The sequence below is a fragment of the Bombina bombina genome, chromosome 2 (assembly GCF_027579735.1).
Source record: "Bombina bombina isolate aBomBom1 chromosome 2, aBomBom1.pri, whole genome shotgun sequence".
NCBI lineage: Eukaryota > Metazoa > Chordata > Amphibia > Anura > Bombinatoridae > Bombina > Bombina bombina.
In genome coordinates, this window is record NC_069500.1 from 727,761,913 (window position 1) to 727,783,326 (window position 21,414).

Sequence of the window (21,414 nt, forward strand, 5' to 3'; positions counted from 1 at the left end):
CTATCCAAATCAGATCAACAATTCCGACATGCCTATAGTTAATGATCTTGTTAATACCATTGCTACCAATTTCACAACATTGAAACAAGTTTTACTAGAAGCCCAGGCTGTTCAGAAACATCATTACGACCTACGTAGATCCAAGCCTCCAGATTACAAGATTGGTGACAAAGTTTGGTTAAGCACTAAACATTTACGCTTACAAGTTCCATCTAAAAAACTGGCTTCCCTATATTTAGGGCCTTATCCGATACAAAAGGTCATCAATGTTAATGCTGTAACACTTAAACTACCAGATTCCCTGAAGATACATCCCACATTCCACGTTTCTCTTTTGAAACCTTACAGTGCAATCAGAGACTCAACTCAGAATGAGACGGTGGATCCTTCAGTCATTGATGGCATGGAATATGAGATTGAGTCTATCCTAGACTCTCGTTACCATCGTAATCAACTTCAATATCTTGTCAGTTGGAAAGGATTTGGTCCTGAGGAGGACTCTTGGGAGCCTTCCAATAATGTCTCTGCACCACGTCTTGTCTCCTTGTTTCATCGTAGACATCCTGATCGTCCTGGTCCTTGATCCGCGGAGCGGCTCCTTGGGGGGGGTGTCCTGTCAGGGATTTATCTCTTTTCCTACTGTGCCTTTAAGAATGTCAACTCACTACCCCTATTTAAGGCTCCTCCCAAAGAACTCATTGCTTGGTAATTTGTTGCTCAGTGTGAAGCTGCTTCAGAAGAGACCTTGCCGTTTATACTACTTTGTATTCTCAACTTATTGCTCACCTTGAGTATCTGCCTATTCGAATCAACTTGCAGATTCTCTTTTGTACTTGAAAATTTGCTCCGTTTGTTCACTAAGAGATTTCTCAGTCTCTCTCCTGTATTGAGGTTGTTCCCTGCAGCGTGTGACGTCACGCTCCACATTCTCCCGCCGCGGATCTCTGCAAGGCTCTCTGCGATACTCCTTGGACTTGTTGCTGTGTGGTAACTGTATCGCTATGTGCTAATATCATCTCCAATATTACTAGTCTATATATATGGCATTTTATGAACTGTGTGTATTGCTGCAACCTCATTTCTCTTTCATTTGATATATATTGTGGAACGCTCATTTGCTGGATTTTCATATTCGCTTCTGATATCGAATATGCACTAAACCTTTTTACTGCTATTTACCAAATTGCAAACAAATAACTGTGACAAAGATTATTACAAACTACCATTATTCATTATCGGACTGCTTAAGCATATTTCAAACTTTACGCAATTAACCTCTATTGTGCTTGAAATGAACTGTTTGCTCTAACTTAAACTATATCTGTTTCCTCAAGTTAACCACAGCTTATATTACTCTGATTGAACAACTCTGGAAATTATTAATATTCACTATCAAAGTATGGTTTACAAAATGACCAGAGGTTGATTTATTCACTTATCAAAGTACTGTGTTAATTTCAGTGTGTTTGCTAAAGCCTGCTGCATAAACTATTTACATTGCAACTCTGTTTGAATTTAGACACCTGCACTAATTAACTCTTTCACTACTGCTGAAGTCAATCCTATAAGACTTACTCTCTTTTCTGCTATAAGCATTTATTATTGCGTGAAGGTTCCAGTTTCACTCAGCAACCCTGCTGTAGTGACCCTCAGATCAATGAGCATATCAGGGTTCCCTTAAGTTAAATCTGTGGGAATCCGAGGTAAGGTGTGAGACTGAGTGGTCCTGCATAAAGCAGGAGCTGTATTGTAGTGTTCTCTAAAAATAACTAAACATATCCTTACATCCAGACTGGAGAAGGTTTCCAAACGGAAACTGTTACTTTAGAGGAAGGGTCAGGCTTTTGTTCCTTATTCTGACGAAAGGAACGAAAACGATTAGCAGCCCTATATTTACCTTTAGATTTTTTATCCTGAGGTAAAAAGGCTCCCTTCCCCCCAGTAACCATTGAAATTATTGAGTCTAACTGAGAACCAAATAATTTATTACCTTGGAAAGAAAGAGAAAGCAATGTTGATTTAGAAGTCATATCTGCATTTCAAGACTTAAGCCATAAAGCTCTTCTAGCTAAAATAGCTAAAGACATATACCTGACATCAGTTCTAATGATATCGAAAATGGCATCACAAATGAAGTTATTAGCATGTTGAAGAAGTTTAACAATGCTATAAGCATTATGGTCTGACACTTGTTGCGCTAAAGCCTCCAACCAGAAAGTTGAAGCTGCAGCAACATCAGCCAAAGAAATAGCAGGTCTCAGAAGATTACCTGAACATAAAGAAGCCTTCCTTAGAAAGGATTCAAGCTTCCTATCTAAAGGATCTTTAAACAAAGTACTATCTGCCGTAGGAATAGTAGTACGTTTAGCAAGAGTAGAAATAGCCCCATCAACTTTGGGGATTTTATCCCAAAACTCTAATCGATCAGATGGCAAAGGGTATAATTTCTTAAACCTTGGAGAAGGAGTAAATGAAGTAACCAGACTATTCCATTCCCTAGAAATTACTTCTGAAATAGCATCAGGAACTGGAAAAACTTCTGGAATGACCACAGGAGGTTTAAAAACTGCATTTAAACGCTTAGTAGTTTTAATATCAAGAGGACTAGACTCCTCCATATCTAAAGCAATCAACACTTCCTTAAGTAAAGAACGAATAAACTCCATCTTAAATATGAAGATTTATCAGTGTCAATATCTGAGGTAGAATCTTCTGAATCAGATAGATCCACATCAGAAATAGATAAGTCAGAATGATGGTGGTCATTTAAAAATTCATCTGAAATATGTGAAGTTTTAAAAGACCTCTTACGTTTAGTAGAAGGAGGAATAACAGACAGAGCCTTCCGAATAGATTTAGAAACAAATTCTTTAACATTAACAGGAACATCCTGAACATTAGATGTTGAAGGAACAACAACAGGTAATGGATTATTACTAATGTAAATACTATCTGCTTTTGATAGCTTATAATGACAACTATCACAAACAACAGCCGGAGGAACAGTTACCAAAAGTTTACAACAAATGCACTTAGCTTTGGTAGAACCGACATCAGGCAACGCTTTTCCAGAAGTAGATTCTGATCCAGGGTCAGGTAGAGACATCTTGCAATATGTAAAAGAAAAAACAACATATAAAGCAAAATTATCAAATTCCTTAAATGGCAGTTTCAGGAATGGGAAAAAATGCAAAATGAAACAAACTTCTAGAAAACCAGAAGCAACTGAAAAGTGAGACTGAAATAATGTGAAAAAAACTGGCGCCAAGAATGACGCCCACACATTTTGGCGCCAAGAATGACGCCCATATTTTTTGGCGCCAAAAATACGTCCGCAATACACATACGTAAAAAATTACGCAATTACGAAAAAAATGACAACATTTTTGCTCCAAAAAAGTCTTGCGCCAAGAATGACGCAATACATAGAAGCATTTTCTGCACCCGCGAGCCTAACAGCCTGCAATTTTTGAAAAAAAGTCAATTGAAAATTTATATGCATTTTCTCAAAATGAAACTGACAGTCTGAATGAAGGAATACTGAATATCCTGAATCATGGCAAATATAAGTTTAAACACATATATTTAGAACTTTACATATAAAGTGCCCACCATAGCTTTGAGTGTCATAAATAGAAATAAGACTTACTTACCCTAAGACACTCATCTACATATAGTAGATAGCCAAACCAGTACTGAAACGAGAATCATTAGAGGTAATGGTATATAAGAGTATATCGTCGATCTGAAAAGGGAGGTAGGAGAAGAAATCTCTACGACCGATAACAGAGAACCTATGAAATAGATCCCCTAGAGGAAGACCATTGTATTCAAATAGGCAATACTCTCTTCACATCCCTCTGACATTCACTGCACTCTGAGAGGAAAACCAGGCTTCAGCCTGCTGCGAAGCGCATATCAACGTAGAATCTAGCACAAACTTACTTCACCACCTCCATGGGAGGCAAAGTTTGTAAAACTGAATTGTGGGTGTGGTGAGGGGTGTATTTATAGGCATTTTAAGGTTTGGGAAACTTTGCCCCTCCTGGTAGGAATGTATATCCCATACGTCACTAGCTCATGGACTCTTGCTAATTACATGAAAGAAACTTAATGTATGATTTAGGTAGTGCATACAATTTTAAATATCTTTCCAATTATTTTCTATTTTCAAATTTGATTTATTATCTTGGTATCCTTTGTGGAAGAAGCAGCAATGAACAACTGGGTGCTAGCTGAACACATCAGGTGAGCCAATGACAAAAGGCATACATGTGCAGCTACCAATCAGCAGCTAGTTCCCAATAGTGCATTTCTGCTCCTTGGCCTACCTAGGTAATCTTTTTAATAAAGAATACTAAGAGAATACAATCAATTGGGTAATAGAAGTAAATTGCAAAGTTGTTTAAAATTGCATTCTCTGTGAAAGTCTTGAAAGAAAGTTTTTGGGTATCCTGTCCCTTTAACCGAGTGTCAAAATGCATTGTAATACATTTTCCTTTCTGTATAGGTATATGTGTGTGTGTTTGACAATTATAGCACCGCCAAATTCCTTAGTGTTAAATATCCTATTATCTTTTGTTACATTATTTTACTTGAATGTTAGGAGAAAAAAAAGGGGGGAGGGGGTGATATTCATGGAGCAGAATTACATAAGTGAATATGACAAGTCAATTAATTAATTATTAAACTGAATTAAAAGGTATCACCTAATATTGCTAATTTTTGGTTATAGAAAGTGTGACAAACAAACACAAATTCCAATACAGCCATGTATAATGATTCATGATTCAGATAGAGCACACAGTTTTAAGAGACCTTCCAATTTACTTCTATTATCAAATGTTGCAAATTTTTTATATTTACACTTTCTGAGGCACCAGCTCCTACTGAGCACGTGCACAAGCTCACAGGGTATACGTATTACTAGTCTGTGATTGGTTGATGGCTGTCAATGATACAGGGGGCCGGCAAATGGGTAAAAAACAAATTTGTCAGAAAAAAATATCAAATTCAGAGTAAGTGTTATTGCATTGTCTTTTTATTATGCACTATATAAATGGGGTATTTCTACATTTTCATTATACACATGGTTTTAAAATCTACTTTGTGAAACTTTACCTTATTTCAGCCAATAAGCCTCCACCACCATAAAAGGGGATATAAGATTGCTGAAAGGATGGTTGAGTTTTTTCTGTCTTGTGTTTTGCAGAGAGCTCACTTTGTCTTGTATAACCTCTCCTTTTCCTTAAATCAGGTAAACAAAATAAAATAACACAAGTATAAGATTCTTATAATGCAAATTTTCTTAAATTCGGGTACAATATAATACAAGGGAACAATGGAGCATTTTGAAGAGAATATTATATGGTATCCTTTTTTTAATAACAATATTGCTTTAAAGTTACACCCAAAAAAAAATACAAAAGAAATATGAACTACAAGTGAGTTGGTTAAAATCTCATTAAAAGGCAATAAAATGTATTATGACTACATTTTTGGACACTATCCTGTCACAGCGTCTACAAGATTTTCTGGGCTGGCCATAAACTGAGATCTCTGACATCAAGATGGCTGCCTATATAGTATACTATGTCACCGATTACAAGAAAATGAGATGTAAAACACTGGAGAGTGGCAGATGAAGTCTAATAAGGTAACATGAAGCGGGTATATAGTAGGACTGAGGAAGCAGAGGACAAGGAAGGAAATGGAACTACTTCATGTGCATTTTTATGCCTAAACACATGAAGCAGGTTTTGTGAGATGGAGACAAATATTGTGTTACCAGCTCCCAGCAGGCATAAATATTCTATTCTATTTTAGGGGTAAATTATTTGTTTGTTTGCTTCATAATACACTGCTCAACTCTCCCTTCCAGCTAGCAGATGGACATCTGTGCCTTATGGAGGTAAGATATAAGATTATGGGTGACATTAGTGTTATGGACAGTATCAAACATGATGCAATTTACTTCCATCTTATTTGCTGGGTGCTTGGAGCAGGGTATCAGGGAGTGAACAACACAAAATGTTCTTGGCCACAGAGCAGGGTGTGTTAAATCCCTGCTCTTTGTAGGTTACTGGTGGCACTTTGTTACAGGCAATATGGGGGGGGGGGGGTTAAAGAGACTGTGAAGAAAGATAAAGAGGATTGAGAGGAAAGAGACAAAAAGATACAGGTCAACACATGGTATAAACAAGACAGTAGACATGAAAGATCAAGCTATAAGGACAAAGATGGACATAGAAAGGAAAACAAATACAGTAAAGAAAAATGTGAAAAATGGATAGCATAATACAGAGAAAAGCTAATACATTCATAGGAACTAAACAGATTTTTTTTTAAAAAAGGGAGCTATGGGAATGGGTGGAATGAGATACATGATTTCTGCAGCAGGAGTCCTCCGGATAGAAGGCAGTAAACTGACTGAAGCTATTCTATGGTGCCTCATGGCAACACTTTAAATGAAAAAAAAATCCCACTGCCTTCATGTAGAGACCCTAGCCTCCTTGTAGGGCTGACACTGGAAGTAATAGACACTGCACAAACAAACTTAAAAAAGAAATAAAAGGTAACATCATTTTAAAACAATGAATATTACCTATTGCAATGATTTCTATTAAAGGGATATGAAACCCACATTTTTTCTTTCATGATTTAAATAGAGCACACAATTTTAAACAACTTTCTAATTTACTTGTATTATACATTTTTCTTTATTATCTTGGGCCTAGATTTAGAGTTCGGCGGTAGCCGTCAAAACCAGCGTTAGAGGCTCCTAACGCTGGTTTTGGGCGCCCGCTGGTATTTGGAGTCAGTGATTAAAGGGTCTAACGCTCACTTTTCAGCCGCGACTTTTCCATACCGCAGATCCCCCTACGCCATTTGCGTAGCCTATCTTTTCAATGGGATCTTTGTAACGCTGGTATTTAGAGTCGTTTCTGCAGTGAGCGTTAGAGCTCTAACGACAAGATTCCAGCCGCCTGAAAATAGCAGGAGTTAAGAGCTTTCTGGCTAACGCCGGTTTATAAAGCTCTTAACTACTGTACCCTAAAGTACACTAACACCCATAAACTACCTATGTACCCCTAAACCGAGGTCCCCCCACATCGCCGCCACTCGATTAAAATTTTTAACCCCTAATCTGCCGACCGCCACCTACGTTATACTTATGTACCCCTAATCTGCTGCCCCTAACACCGCCGACCCCTGTATTATATCTATTAACCCCTAACTTGCCCCCCACAACGTCGCCGCAAGCTACTTAAAATAATTAACCCCTAATCTTCCGACCGCAAATCGCCGCCACCTACGTTATCCCTATGTACCCCTAATCTGCTACCCCTAACATCGCCGACCCCTATGTTATATTTATTAACCCCTAATCTGCCCCCCACAACGTCGCCGACACCTACCTACACTTATTAACCCCTAATCTGCCGAGCGGACCTGAGCGCTACTATAATAAAGTTATTAACCCCTAATCCGCCTCACTAACCCTATCATAAATAGTATTAACCCCTAATCTGCCCTCCCTAACATCGCCGACACCTACCTTCAATTATTAACCCCTAATCTGCCGACCGGAGCTCACCGCTATTCTAATAAATGTATTAACCCCTAAAGCTAAGTCTAACCCTAACACTAACACCCCCCTAAGTTAAATATAATTTTTATCTAACGAAATAAATTAACTCTTATTAAATAAATAATTCCTATTTAAAGCTAAATACTTACCTGTAAAATACATCCTAATATAGCTACAATATAAATTATAATTATATTATAGCTATTTTAGGATTAATATTTATTTTACAGGCAACTTTGTAATTATTTTAACCAGGTACAATAGCTATTAAATAGTTAAGAACTATTTAATAGTTACCTAGTTAAAATAATTACAAATTTACCTGTAAAATAAATCCTAACCTAAGATATAATTAAACCTAACACTACCCTATCAATAAAATAATTAAATAAACTACCTACAATTACCTACAATTAACCTAACACTACACTATCAATAAATTAATTAAACACAATTGCTACAAATAAATAAAATTAAATAAACTATCTAAAGTACAAAAAATAAAAAAGAACTAAGTTACAGAAAATAATAAAATATTTACAAACATAAGAAAAATATTACAACAATTTTAAACTAATTACACCTACTCTAAGCCCCCTAATAAAATAACAAAGCCCCCCAAAATAAAAAATTCCCTACCCTATTCTAAAATACAAATATTACAAGCTCTTTTACCTTACCAGCCCTGAACAGGGCCCTTTGCGGGGCATGCCCCAAGAATTTCAGCTCTTTTGCCTGTAAAAAAAAACATACAATACCCCCCCCCAACATTACAACCCACCACCCACATACCCCTAATCTAACCCAAACCCCCCTTAAATAAACCTAACACTACCCCCCTGATGATCTTCCTACCTTGTCTTCACCATGCCAGGTTCACCGATCCGTCCTGGCTCCAAGATCTTCATCCACCCCAAGCGGGGGCTAGACATCCACTGAAGAAGTCCAGAAGAGGGTCCAAAGTCTTCCTCCTATCCGGCAAGAAGAGGACATCCGGACCGGCAAACATCTTCTCCAAGCGGCATCTTCTATCTTCTTCCATCCGATGACGACCGGCTCCATCTTGAAGACCTCCAGCGCGGATCCATCCTCTTCTTCCGACGACTAGACGACGAATGACGGTTCCTTTAAGGGACGTCATCCAAGATGGCGTCCCTCGAATTCCGATTGGCTGATAGGATTCTATCAGCCAATCGGAATTAAGGTAGGAATTTTCTGATTGGCTGATGGAATCAGCCAATCAGAATATAGTTCAATCCGATTGGCTGATCCAATCAGCCAATCAGATTGAGCTCGCATTCTATTGGCTGTTCCGATCAGCCAATAGAATGCGAGCTCAATCTGATTGGCTGATTGGATCAGCCAATCGGATTGAACTATATTCTGATTGGCTGATTCCATCAGCCAATCAGAAAATTCCTACCTTAATTCCGATTGGCTGATAGAATCCTATCAGCCAATCGGAATTCGAGGGACGCCATCTTGGATGACGTCCCTTAAAGGAACCGTCATTCGTCGTCTAGTCGTCGGAAGAAGAGGATGGATCCGCGCTGGACGTCTTCAAGATGGAGCCGGTCGTCATCGGATGGAAGAAGATAGAAGATGCCGCTTGGAGAAGATGTTTGCCGGTCCGGATGTCCTCTTCTTGCCGGATAGGAGGAAGACTTTGGACCCTCTTCTGGACTTCTTCAGTGGATGTCAAGCCCCCGCGTGGGATGGATGAAGATCTTGGAGCCAGGACGGATCGGTGAACCTGGCATGGTGAAGACAAGGTAGGAAGATCATCAGGGGGGTAGTGTTAGGTTTATTTAAGGGGGGTTTGGGTTAGATTAGGGGTATGTGGGTGGTGGGTTGTAATGTTGGGGGGGGGGGTATTGTATGTTTTTTTTTTACAGGCAAAAGAGCTGAAATTCTTGGGGCATGCCCCGCAAAGGGCCCTGTTCAGGGCTGGTAAGGTAAAAGAGCTTGTAATATTTGTATTTTAGAATAGGGTAGGGAATTTTTTATTTTGGGGGGCTTTGTTATTTTATTAGGGGGCTTAGAGTAGGTGTAATTAGTTTAAAATTGTTGTAATATTTTTCTTATGTTTGTAAATATTTTATTATTTTCTGTAACTTAGTTCTTTTTTATTTTTTGTACTTTAGATAGTTTATTTAATTTTATTTATTTGTAGCAATTGTGTTTAATTAATTTATTGATAGTGTAGTGTTAGGTTAATTGTAGGTAATTGTAGGTAGTTTATTTAATTATTTTATTGATAGGGTAGTGTTAGGTTTAATTATATCTTAGGTTAGGATTTATTTTACAGGTAAATTTGTAATTATTTTAACTAGGTAACTATTAAATAGTTCTTAACTATTTAATAGCTATTGTACCTGGTTAAAATAATTACAAAGTTGCCTGTAAAATAAATATTAATCCTAAAATAGCTATAATATAATTATAATTTATATTGTAGCTATATTAGGATTTATTTTACAGGTAAGTATTTAGCTTTAAATAGGAATTATTTATTTAATAAGAGTTAATTTATTTCGTTAGATAAAAATTATATTTAACTTAGGGGGGTGTTAGTGTTAGGGTTAGACTTAGCTTTAGGGGTTAATACATTTATTAGAATAGCGGTGAGCTCCGGTCGGCAGATTAGGGGTTAATAATTGAAGGTAGGTGTCGGCGATGTTAGGGAGGGCAGATTAGGGGTTAATACTATTTATGATAGGGTTAGTGAGGCGGATTAGGGGTTAATAACTTTATTATAGTAGCGCTCAGGTCCGCTCGGCAGATTAGGGGTTAATAAGTGTAGGTAGGTGTCGGCGACGTTGTGGGGGGCAGATTAGGGGTTAATAAATATAACATAGGGGTCGGCGATGTTAGGGCAGCAGATTAGGGGTACATAGGGATAACGTAGGTGGCGGCGGTTTACGGAGCGGCAGATTAGGGGTTAAAAGTGTAATGCAGGGGTCAGCGATAGCGGGGGCGGCAGATTAGGGGTTAATAAGTGTAAGGTTAGGGGTGTTTAGACTCGGGGTACATGTTAGGGTGTTAGGTGCAGACGTAGGAAGTGTTTCCCCATAGGAAACAATGGGGCTGCGTTAGGAGCTGAACGCTGCTTTTTTGCAGGTGTTAGGTTTTTTTTCAGCTCAAACAGCCCCATTGTTTCCTATGGGAGAATCGTGCACGAGCACGTTTTTGATGCCGGCCGCGTCCGTAAGCAACTCTGGTATCGAGAGTTGCATTTGCGGTAAAAATGCTCTACGCTCCTTTTTTGGAGCCTAACGCAGCATTTGTTTGAACTCTCGATACCAGAGTTAAATTTATGGTGCGGCCAGAAAAAAACCCGCGGAGCGTTAACAGCCCTTTTACCGCCGAACTCTAAATCTAGCCGTTGGTATCTTTTGTTGAAAAGTAGGGACTATGCTTAGGACCTGACCTTTTTCTGGAGCACTATATGGCAGAAGTTTTGCAAGATTGTTATCCATTTGCAAGAGCACTAGGGGGCAGCACTATTTCCTGCCATGTAGTTCTCTAGATGCCTACCTAGGTATCTCTTCAACACAGAATATCATGGGAACTAAACACATTTTAAAATAAGAGTAATTTGGAAACTTTTAAAAAAAATGTATGCTCTGTTTGAATCACAATAGAAAAAATGTGGGTTTCATATCCCAAGTATAACCCACTGCTTAGTGCTTTTTTTGTTACAACAATGAAACAGATTGTTTTATATCCCTTTAAAGGACTGAGGAATGAAGAATTGATAGACTAATGGGGAGATTAAGAGAAGAATGAATGGAAATTGAAAAAAAAGAAAGAATTCCAGACCATATGTGTATACAGGGAGTGCAGAATTATTAGGCAAATGAGTATTTTGACCACATCATCCTCTTTATGCATGTTGTCTTACTCCAAGCTGTATAGGCTCGAAAGCCTACTACCAATTAAGCATATTAGGTGATGTGCATCTCTGTAATGAGAAGGGGTGTGGTCTAATGACATCAACACCCTATATCAGGTGTGCATAATTATTAGGCAACTTCCTTTCCTTTGGCAAAATGGGTCAAAAGAAGGACTTGACAGGCTCAGAAAAGTAAAAAATAGTGAGATATCTTGCAGAGGGATGCAGCACTCTTAAAATTGCAAAGCTTCTGAAGCGTGATCATCGAACAATCAAGCGTTTCATTCAAAATAGTCAACAGGGTCGCAAGAAGCGTGTGGAAAAACCAAGGCGCAAAATAACTGCCCATGAACTGAGAAAAGTCAAGCGTGCAGCTGCCAAGATGCCACTTGCCACCAGTTTGGCCATATTTCAGAGCTGCAACATCACTGGAGTGCCCAAAAGCACAAGGTGTGCAATACTCAGAGACATGGCCAAGATAAGAAAGGCTGAAAGACGACCACCACTGGACAAGACACACAAGCTGAAACGTCAAGACTGGGCCAAGAAATATCTCAAGACTGATTTTTCTAAGGTTTTATGGACTGATGAAATGAGAGTGAGTCTTGATGGGCCAGATGGATGGGCCCGTGGCTGGATTGGTAAAGGGCAGAGAGCTCCAGTCCGACTCAGACGCCAGCAAGGTGGAGGTGGAGTACTGGTTTGGGCTGGTATCATCAAAGATGAGCTTGTGGGGCCTTTTCGGGTTGAGGATGGAGTCAAGCTCAACTCCCAGTCCTACTGCCAGTTTCTGGAAGACACCTTCTTCAAGCAGTGGTACAGGAAGAAGTCTGCATCCTTCAAGAAAAACATGATTTTCATGCAGGACAATGCTCCATCACACACGTCCAAGTACTCCACAGCGTGGCTGGCAAGAAAGGGTATAAAAGAAGAAAATCTAATGACATGGCCTCCTTGTTCACCTGATCTGAACCCCATTGAGAACCTGTGGTCCATCATCAAATGTGAGATTTACAAGGAGGGAAAACAGTACACCTCTCTGAACAGTGTCTGGGAGGCTGTGTTTGCTGCTGCACACAATGTTGATGGTGAACAGATCAAAACACTGACAGAATCCATGGATGGCAGGCTTTTGAGTGTCCTTGCAAAGAAAGGTGGCTATATTGGTCACTGATTTGTTTTTGTTTTGTTTTTGAATGTCAGAAATGTATATTTGTGAATGTTGAGATGTTATATTGGTTTCACTGGTAAAAATAAATAATTGAAATGGGTATATATTTGTTTTTTGTTAAGTTGCCTAATAATTATGCACAGTAATAGTCACCTGCACACACAGATATCCCCCTAAAATAGCTATAACTAAAAACAAACTAAAAACTACTTCCAAAAATATTCAGCTTTGATATTAATGAGTTTTTTGGGTTCATTGAGAACTTGGTTGTTGTTCAATAATAAAATTAATCCTCAAAAATACAACTTGCCTAATAATTCTGCACTCCCTGTATATATATACTGTATATATATATATATATATATATATATATATATATATATATATATATATATATATATATATAATCTTCCCCATAAATTAAACAACAATTATCAAAATATATTCTCATGCAGTGACAATGTAGGCATATTCACAGTCACACTATTACAGGAAGCAGACAACATAAACGTATGAACGTACATTGAGTCTAATTGCAGCATGTCTATCTTCTGCTTCATGGATGCTAAAAGTTGTTCATTCTTTTGTTCCTGGGTATTCAGATGTTTTATCATTTTCTCAAGATAGACATTATTTTTACTCTGAGCAGCTATTTCATTCAATCTTTGAACAATATCTGTTGGGGAAAAAGAAATGTTTGTTTGAGATACAGCTACATATATATGCATACCCCCCAACTGTCCCGATTTTCACGGGACAGTCCCGATTTTAGGGGTCTGTCCCCCTGTCCCGGGTTGCTAGCCATCTGTCCCGATTTGCCCCATGCATTAAATCAGAAGCAGCTGGCTTTGTTCTCACAGGGTTAGATATCTGTTAGATTCCCTGTGGAAAAGGAATGGTGTGTGGGTTAAGCAGGAGTAAGAAGGCTGTAGTGTGTGTATGTGTATCTGCATGTATAAGTGTGTATCTGCATGTGTAAGTGTATGCTATGTAGTGTGTGTGTATCTGCATGTATAAGTGTATGCTATGTAGTGTCTGTGTATCTGCATGTGTAAGTGTATGCTATGTAGTGTGTGTGTATCTGCATGCATAAGTGTATGCTATGTAGTGTGTGTGTATCTGCATGTGTAAGTGTATGCTATGTAGTGTGTGTGTATCTGCATGTGTAAGTGTATGCTATGTAGTGTGTGTGTATCTGCATGTGTAAGTGTATGCTATGTAGTGTGTGTGTGTCTGCATGTGTAAGTGTATGCTATGTAGTGTGTGTGTATCTGCATGTATAAGTGTATACTATGTAGTGTGTGTGTATCTGCATGTATAAATGTAAGCTATGTAGTGTGTATGTGTATCTGCATGTATAAGTGTGTATCTGCATGTGTAAGTGTATGCTATGTAGTGTGTGTGTATCTGCATGTATAAGTGTATGCTATGTAGTGTGTGTATGTGTATCTGCATGTATAAGTGTATGCTATGTAGTGTGTGTGTGTCTGCATGTGTAAGTGTATGCTATGTAGTGTGTGTGTATCTGCATGTATAAGTGTATACTATGTAGTGTGTGTGTATCTGCATGTATAAGTGTATACTATGTAGTGTGTGTGTATCTGCATGTATAAATGTATGCTATGTAGTGTGTGTGTATCTGCATGTATAAATGTATGCTATGTAATGTGTGTGTGTATCTGCATGTATAAGTGTATATTATGTAGTGTGTGTGTATCTGCATGTATAAGTGTATGCTGCATGTATAAGTGTGTATCTGCATGTATAAGTGTGTATCTGCATGTATGTGTATACTATGTAGTGTCTGTGTATCTGCATGTATAAGTGTATGCTATGTAGTGTGTGTGTGTCTGCATGTATAAGTGTATATTATGTAGTGTGTGTGTATCTGCATGTATAAGTGTATGCTGCATGTATAAGTGTATGCTGCATGTATAAGTGTATGCTATGTAATGTGTGTGTGTATCTGCATGTATAAGTGTATATTATGTAGTGTCTGTGTATCTGCATGTATGTGTATACTATGTAGTGTCTGTGTATCTGCATGTATAAGTGTATGCTGCATGTATAAGTGTATGCTGCATGTGTAAGTGTATGCTATGTAGTGTGTGTGTATCTGCATGTATAAGTGTATGCTATGTAGTGTGTATGTATCTGCATGTATAAGTGTATGCTATGTAGTGTCTGTGTATCTGCATGTATAAGTGTATGCTATGTAGTGTCTGTGTGTCTGCATGTATAAGTGTATATTATGTAGTGTGTGTGTATCTGCATGTATAAGTGTATGCTATGTAGTGTCTGTGTATCTGCATGTATAAGTGTATGCTATGTAGTGTCTGTGTATCTGCATGTATAAGTGTATGCTATGTAGTGTCTGTGTATCTGCATGTATAAGTGTATGCTATGTAGTGTCTGTGTGTCTGCATGTATAAGTGTATATTATGTAGTGTGTGTGTATCTGCATGTATAAGTGTATGCTGCATGTATAAGTGTATGCTATGTAATGTGTGTGTGTATCTGCATGTATAAGTGTATATTATGTAGTGTCTGTGTATCTGCATGTATGTGTATACTATGTAGTGTCTGTGTATCTGCATGTATAAGTGTATGCTATGTAGTGTGTGTGTGTCTGCATGTATAAGTGTATACTATGTAGTGTCTGTGTATCTGCATGTATAAGTGTATGCTGCATGTATAAGTGTATGCTGCATGTATAAGTGTATGCTATGTAATGTGAGTGTGTATCTGCATGTATAAGTGTATACTATGTAGTGTCTGTGTATCTGCATGTATAAGTGTATGCTGCATGTATAAGTGTATGCTGCATGTATAAGTGTATGCTATGTAATGTGAGTGTGTATCTGCATGTGTAAGTGTATACTATGTAGTGTCTGTGTATCTGCATGTATAAGTGTATGCTATGTAGTGTCTGTGTATCTGCATGTATAAGTGTATGCTATGTAGTGTGTGTGTGTGTATCTGCATGTATAAGTGTATGCTATGTAGTGTGTGTGTATCTGCATGTATAAGTGTATGCTATGTAGTGTGTGTGTATCTGCATGTATAAGTTTATGCTATGTAGTGTGTGTGTATCTGCATGTGTAAGTGTATGCTATGTAGTGTGTGTGTGTGTATCTGCATGTATAAGTGTATGCTATGTAGTGTGTGTGTATCTGCATGTATAAGTGTATGCTATGTAGTGTGTGTGTATCTGCATGTATAAGTGTATGCTATGTAGTGTGTGTGTATCTGCATGTGTAAGTGTATGCTATGTAGTGTGTGTGTATCTGCATGTATAAGTGTATGCTATGTAGTGTCTGTGTATCTGCATGTATAAGTGTATGCTATGTAGTGTCTGTGTATCTGCATGTATAAGTGTATGCTATGTAGTGTGTGTGTGTGTATCTGCATGTATAAGTGTATGCTATGTAGTGTGTGTGTGTGTATCTGCATGTATAAGTGTATGCTATGTAGTGTGTGTGTGTGTATCTGTATGTATAAGTGTATGCTATGTAGTGTGTGTGTATCTGCATGTATAAGTGTATGCTATGTAGTGTGTGTGTATCTGAATGTATAAGTGTATGCTATGTAGTGTGTGTGTATCTGCATGTATAAGTGTATGCTATGTAGTGTGTGTGTATCTGCATGTGTAAGTGTATGCTATGTAGTGTGTGTATCTGCATGTATAAGTGTATGCTATGTAGTGTGTGTGTATCTGCATGTATAAGTGTATGCTATGTAGTGTGTGTATCTGCATGTGTAAGTGTATGCTATGTAGTGTGTGTGTATTTGCATGTATGCTATGTAGTGTGTGTGTATCTGCATGTGTAAGTGTATGCTATGTAGTGTGTGTGTATTTGCATGTATGCTATGTAGTGTGTGTGTATTTGCATGTATGCTATGTAGTGTGTGTGTATTTGCATGTATGTTACGTAGTGTGTGTGTATCTGCATGTGTAAGTGTATACTATGTAGTGTGTGTGTATCTGCATGTATAAGTGTATGCTATGTAGTGTGTGTGTATTTGCATGTATGTTACGTAGTGTGTGTGTATCTGCATGTGTAAGTGTATACTATGTAGTGTGTGTGTATCTGCATGTGTAAGTGTATGCTATGTAGTGTGTGTGTATTTGCATGTATGCTATGTAGTGTGTGTGCATCTGCATGTGTAAGTGTATGCTATGTAGTGTGTGTGTATTTGCATGTATGCTATGTAGTGTGTGTGTATCTGCATGTATAAGTGTATGCTATGTAGTGTGTGTGTATCTGCATGTGTAAGTGTATGCTATGTAGTGTGTGTGTATCTGCATGTGTAAGTGTATGCTATGTAGTGTGTGTGTATCTGCATGTGTAAGTGTATGCTATGTAGTGTGTGTGCATCTGCATGTATAAGTGTATGCTATGTAGTGTGTGTGTATCTGCATGTATAAGTGTATGCTATGTAGTGTGTGTGTATCTGTCTGTATAAGTGTATGCTATGTAGTGTGTGTGTATCTGCATGTATAAGTGTATGCTATGTAGTGTGTGTGTATCTGTCTGTATAAGTGTATGCTATGTAGTGTGTGTGTATCTGCATGTGTAAGTGTATGCTATGTAGTGTGTGTGTATCTGCATGTATAAGTGTATGCTATGTAGTGTCTGTGTATCTGCATGTATAAGTGTATGCTATGTAGTGTGTGTGTATCTGTCTGTATAAGTGTATGCTATGTAGTGTGTGTGTATCTGCATGTATAAGTGTATGCTATGTAGTGTGTGTGTATCTGTCTGTATAAGTGTATGCTATGTAGTGTGTGTGTATCTGCATGTATAAGTGTATGCTATGTAGTGTGTGTGTATCTGCATGTATAAGTGTATGCTATGTAGTGTCTGTGTATCTGCATGTATAAGTGTATGCTATGTAGTGTGTGTGTATCTGCATGTATAAGTGTATGCTATGTAGTGTGTGTGTATCTGTCTGTATAAGTGTATGCTATGTAGTGTGTGTGTATCTGCATGTATAAGTGTATGCTATGTAGTGTGTGTGTATCTGCATGTATAAGTGTATGCTATGTAGTGTCTGTGTATCTGCATGTATAAGTGTATGCTATGTAGTGTGTGTGTATCTGTCTGTATAAGTGTATGCTATGTAGTGTCTGTGTATCTGCATGTATAAGTGTATGCTATGTAGTGTGTGTGTATCTGCATGTATAAGTGTATGCTATGTAGTGTGTGTGTATCTGTCTGTATAAGTGTATGCTATGTAGTGTGTGTGTATCTGCATGTATAAGTGTATGCTATGTAGTGTGTGTGTATCTGCATGTATAAGTGTATGCTATGTAGTGTGCTACTGTGCATTTTTGCTGACTTTAAAGGCCAGAATCTAGAATATTAATGGGGAATGCAGAGAGCAGTTTTAAAGAATTTATTATTAAATGTCCAATTAAGATAAAAATATTTAGCAATGTCTGTGCAAAGGTTAATTAAATACATAGCTCACATAGCCATACCAGTGGTTTGAGCTTGTGTTTGATTTGCTGCCTGAGTGTATTAAAATATATGGCCTAGATTTGGAGTTTTGTCGGTAAGGACCCGCGTAGCTAACGCCGGCTTTTTTCTGGCCGCACCATAAAAATAACTCTGGTATTGAGAGTCCACATAAAGGCTGCGTTAGGCTCCAAAAAAGAAGCGTAGAGCATATTTAACGCAGCTTCAACTCTCGATACCAGAGTTGCTCAAAACGTGCTCGTGCACGATTCTCCCATAGAAAACAATGGGGCTGTTTGAGCTGAAAAAAAACCTAATACCTGCAAAAAAGCCGCGTTCAGCTCCTAACGCAGCCCCATTGTTTGCTATGCGGAAACACTTCCTACGTCTGCACCTAACACTCTAACATGTACCACGAGTCTAAACACCCCTAACCTTATTAACCCCTAATCTGCCAGCCCCGCTATCGCTGACCCCTGCATATTATTATTAACCCCTAATCTGCCGCTCCGTAAACCGCCGCTACTTACATTATCCCTATGTACCCCTAATCTGCTGCCCTAACATCGCCGACCCCTATATTATATTTATTAACCCCTAATCTGCCCCCCACAACGTCGCCTCCACCTGCCTACACTTATTAACCCCTAATCTGCCGACCGGACCTGAGCGCTACTATAATAAAGTTATTAACCTCTAATCCGCCTCACTAACCCTATAATAAATAGTATTAACCCCTAATCTGCCCTCCCTAACATCGCCGACACCTAACTTCAATTATTAACCCCTAATCTGCCGACTGGAGCTCACCGCTATTCTAATAAATGTATTAACACCCCCCTAAGTTAAATATAATTTACATCTAACGAAATTAATTATCTCTTATTAAATAAATTATTCCTATTTAAAGCTAAATACTTACCTGTAAAATAAATCCTAATATAGCTACAATATAAATTATAATTATATTATAGCTATTTTAGGATTAATATTTATTTGACAGGCAACTTTGTAATTATTTTAACCAGGTACAATAGCTATTAAATAGTTAATAACTATTTAATAGCAACCTAGTTAAAATAATTACAAAATTACCTGTAAAATAAATCCTAACCTAAGTTACAATTAAACCTAACACTATACTATCATTAAATTAATTAAATAAAATACCTACAATTACCTACAATTAAACCTAACACTACACTATCAATAAATAAATTAAATACAATTCCTACAAATAACTACAATGAAATAAACTAACTAAAGTACAAAAAATAAAAAAGAACTAAGTTACAAAAAATAAAAAAATATTTAAAAACATAAGAAAAATATTACAACAATTTTAAACTAATTACACCTACTCTAAGCCCCCTAATAAAATAACAAAGACCCCCAAAATAAAAAATGCCCTACCCTATTCTAAATTACTAAAGTTCAAAGCTCTTTTACCTGACCAGCCCTGAACAGGGCCCTTTGCGGGGCATGCCCCAAGAAGTTCAGCTCTTTTGCCTGTAAAAAAAAAAACATACAATACCCCCCCTCAACATTACAACCCACCACCCACATACCCCTAATCTAACCCAAACCCCCCTTAAATAAACCTAACACTAAGCCCCTGAAGATCTTCCTACCTTATCTTCACCATACCAGGTTCACCGATCCGTCCTGAAGAGCTCCTCCGATGTCCTGATCCAAGCCCAAGCGGGGGGCTGAAGAGGTCCATGATCCGGCTGAAGTCTTCATCCAAGCGGGAGCTGAAGAGGTCCATGATCCGGATGAAGTCTTCATCCAAGCGGGAGCTGAAGAGGTCCATGATCCGGATGAAGTCTTCTATCAACGGCATCTTCAATCTTCTTTCTTCGGGAGCCATCATCTTCCATCCGATGCGGAACATCCTCTTCTCCCGACGCCTACTAGCCGAATGACGGTTCCTTTAAGGGACGTCATCCAAGATGGCGTCCCTCGAATTCCGATTGGCTGATAGGATTCTATCAGCCAATCGGAATTAAGGTAGGAATATTCTGATTGGCTGATGGGATCAGCCAATCAGAATCAAATTCAATCCGATTGGCTGATCCAATCAGCCAATCAGATTGAGCTTGCATTCTATTGGCTGTTCCGATCAGTTATAATTATAATTAATTATAATTTATATTGTAGCTATATTAGGATTTATTTTACAGGTAAGTATTTAGCTTTAAATAGGAATAATTTATTTAATAAGAGTTAATTAATTTCGTTAGATTTAAATTATATTTAACTTAGGGGGGTGTTAGTGTTAGGGTTAGACTTAGCTTTAGGGGTTAATACATTTATTAGAATAGCGGTGAGCTCCAGTCGGCAGATTAGGGGTTAATAATTGAAGTTAGGTGTCGGCGATGTTAGGGAGGGCAGATTAGGGGTTAATACTATTTATTATAGGGTTAGTGAGGCGGATTAGGGGTTAATAACTTTATTATAGTAGCGCTCAGGTCCGGTCGGCAGATTAGGGGTTAATAAGTGTAGGCAGGTGGAGGCGACGTTGTGGGGGGCAGATTAGGGGTTAATAAATATAATATAGGGGTCGGCGGTGTTAGGGGCAGCAGATTAGGGGTACATAAGGATAACGTAGGTGGCGGCGCTTTGCGGTCGGCAGATTAGGGGTTAATTATTGTAGGTAGCTGGCTGCGACGTTGTGGGGGGCAGATTAGGGGTTAATAAATATAATATAGGGGTCGGCGGTGTTAGGGGCAGCAGATTAGGGGTACATAAGGATAACGTAGGTGGCGGCGCTTTGCGGTCGGCAGATTAGGGGTTAATTATTGTAGGTAGCTGGCTGCGACGTTGTGGGGGGCAGATTAGGGGTTAATAAATATAATATAGGGGTCGGCGGTGTTAGGGGCAGTAGATTAGGGGTACATAAGGATAACGTAGGTGGCGGCGCTTTGCGGTCGGCAGATTAGGGGTTAATTATTGTAGGTAGCTGGCTGCGACGTTGTGGGGGGCAGATTAGGGGTTAATAAATATAATATAGGGGTCGGCGGTGTTAGGGGCAGCAGATTAGGGGTACATAAGTATAACGTAGGTGGCGGTTGGCAGATTAGGGGTTAAAAAAATTTAATCGAGTGGCGGCGATGTGGGGGGACCTCGGTTTAGGGGTACATAGGTAGTTTATGGGTGTTAGTGTACTTTAGAGCACAGTAGTTAAGAGCTTTATAAACCGGCGTTAGCCCAGAAAGCTCTTAACTACTGACTTTTTTCCTTCGGCTTGAGTTTTGTCGTTAGATGTCTAACGCTCACTTCAGACACGACTCTA

At 38.5% G+C, this 21,414-nt stretch overlaps 1 protein-coding gene across 1 annotated transcript in view; it reads right to left on the reverse strand.

Annotated features, from left to right (window-relative positions):
• Positions 1-21,414, reverse strand: part of LOC128649461 (coiled-coil domain-containing protein 17-like) — a 155,173-nt gene that overhangs the window by 76,516 nt on the left and 57,243 nt on the right. Inside the window, exons 4-5 of the mRNA XM_053702741.1 lie at positions 13,180-13,333; positions 5,122-5,247 (exon numbers count right to left, since the gene is read on the reverse strand). Coding sequence (XP_053558716.1) covers positions 5,122-5,247; positions 13,180-13,333 — 280 coding nt within the window. The remainder of the gene's footprint in view (positions 1-5,121; positions 5,248-13,179; positions 13,334-21,414) is intronic.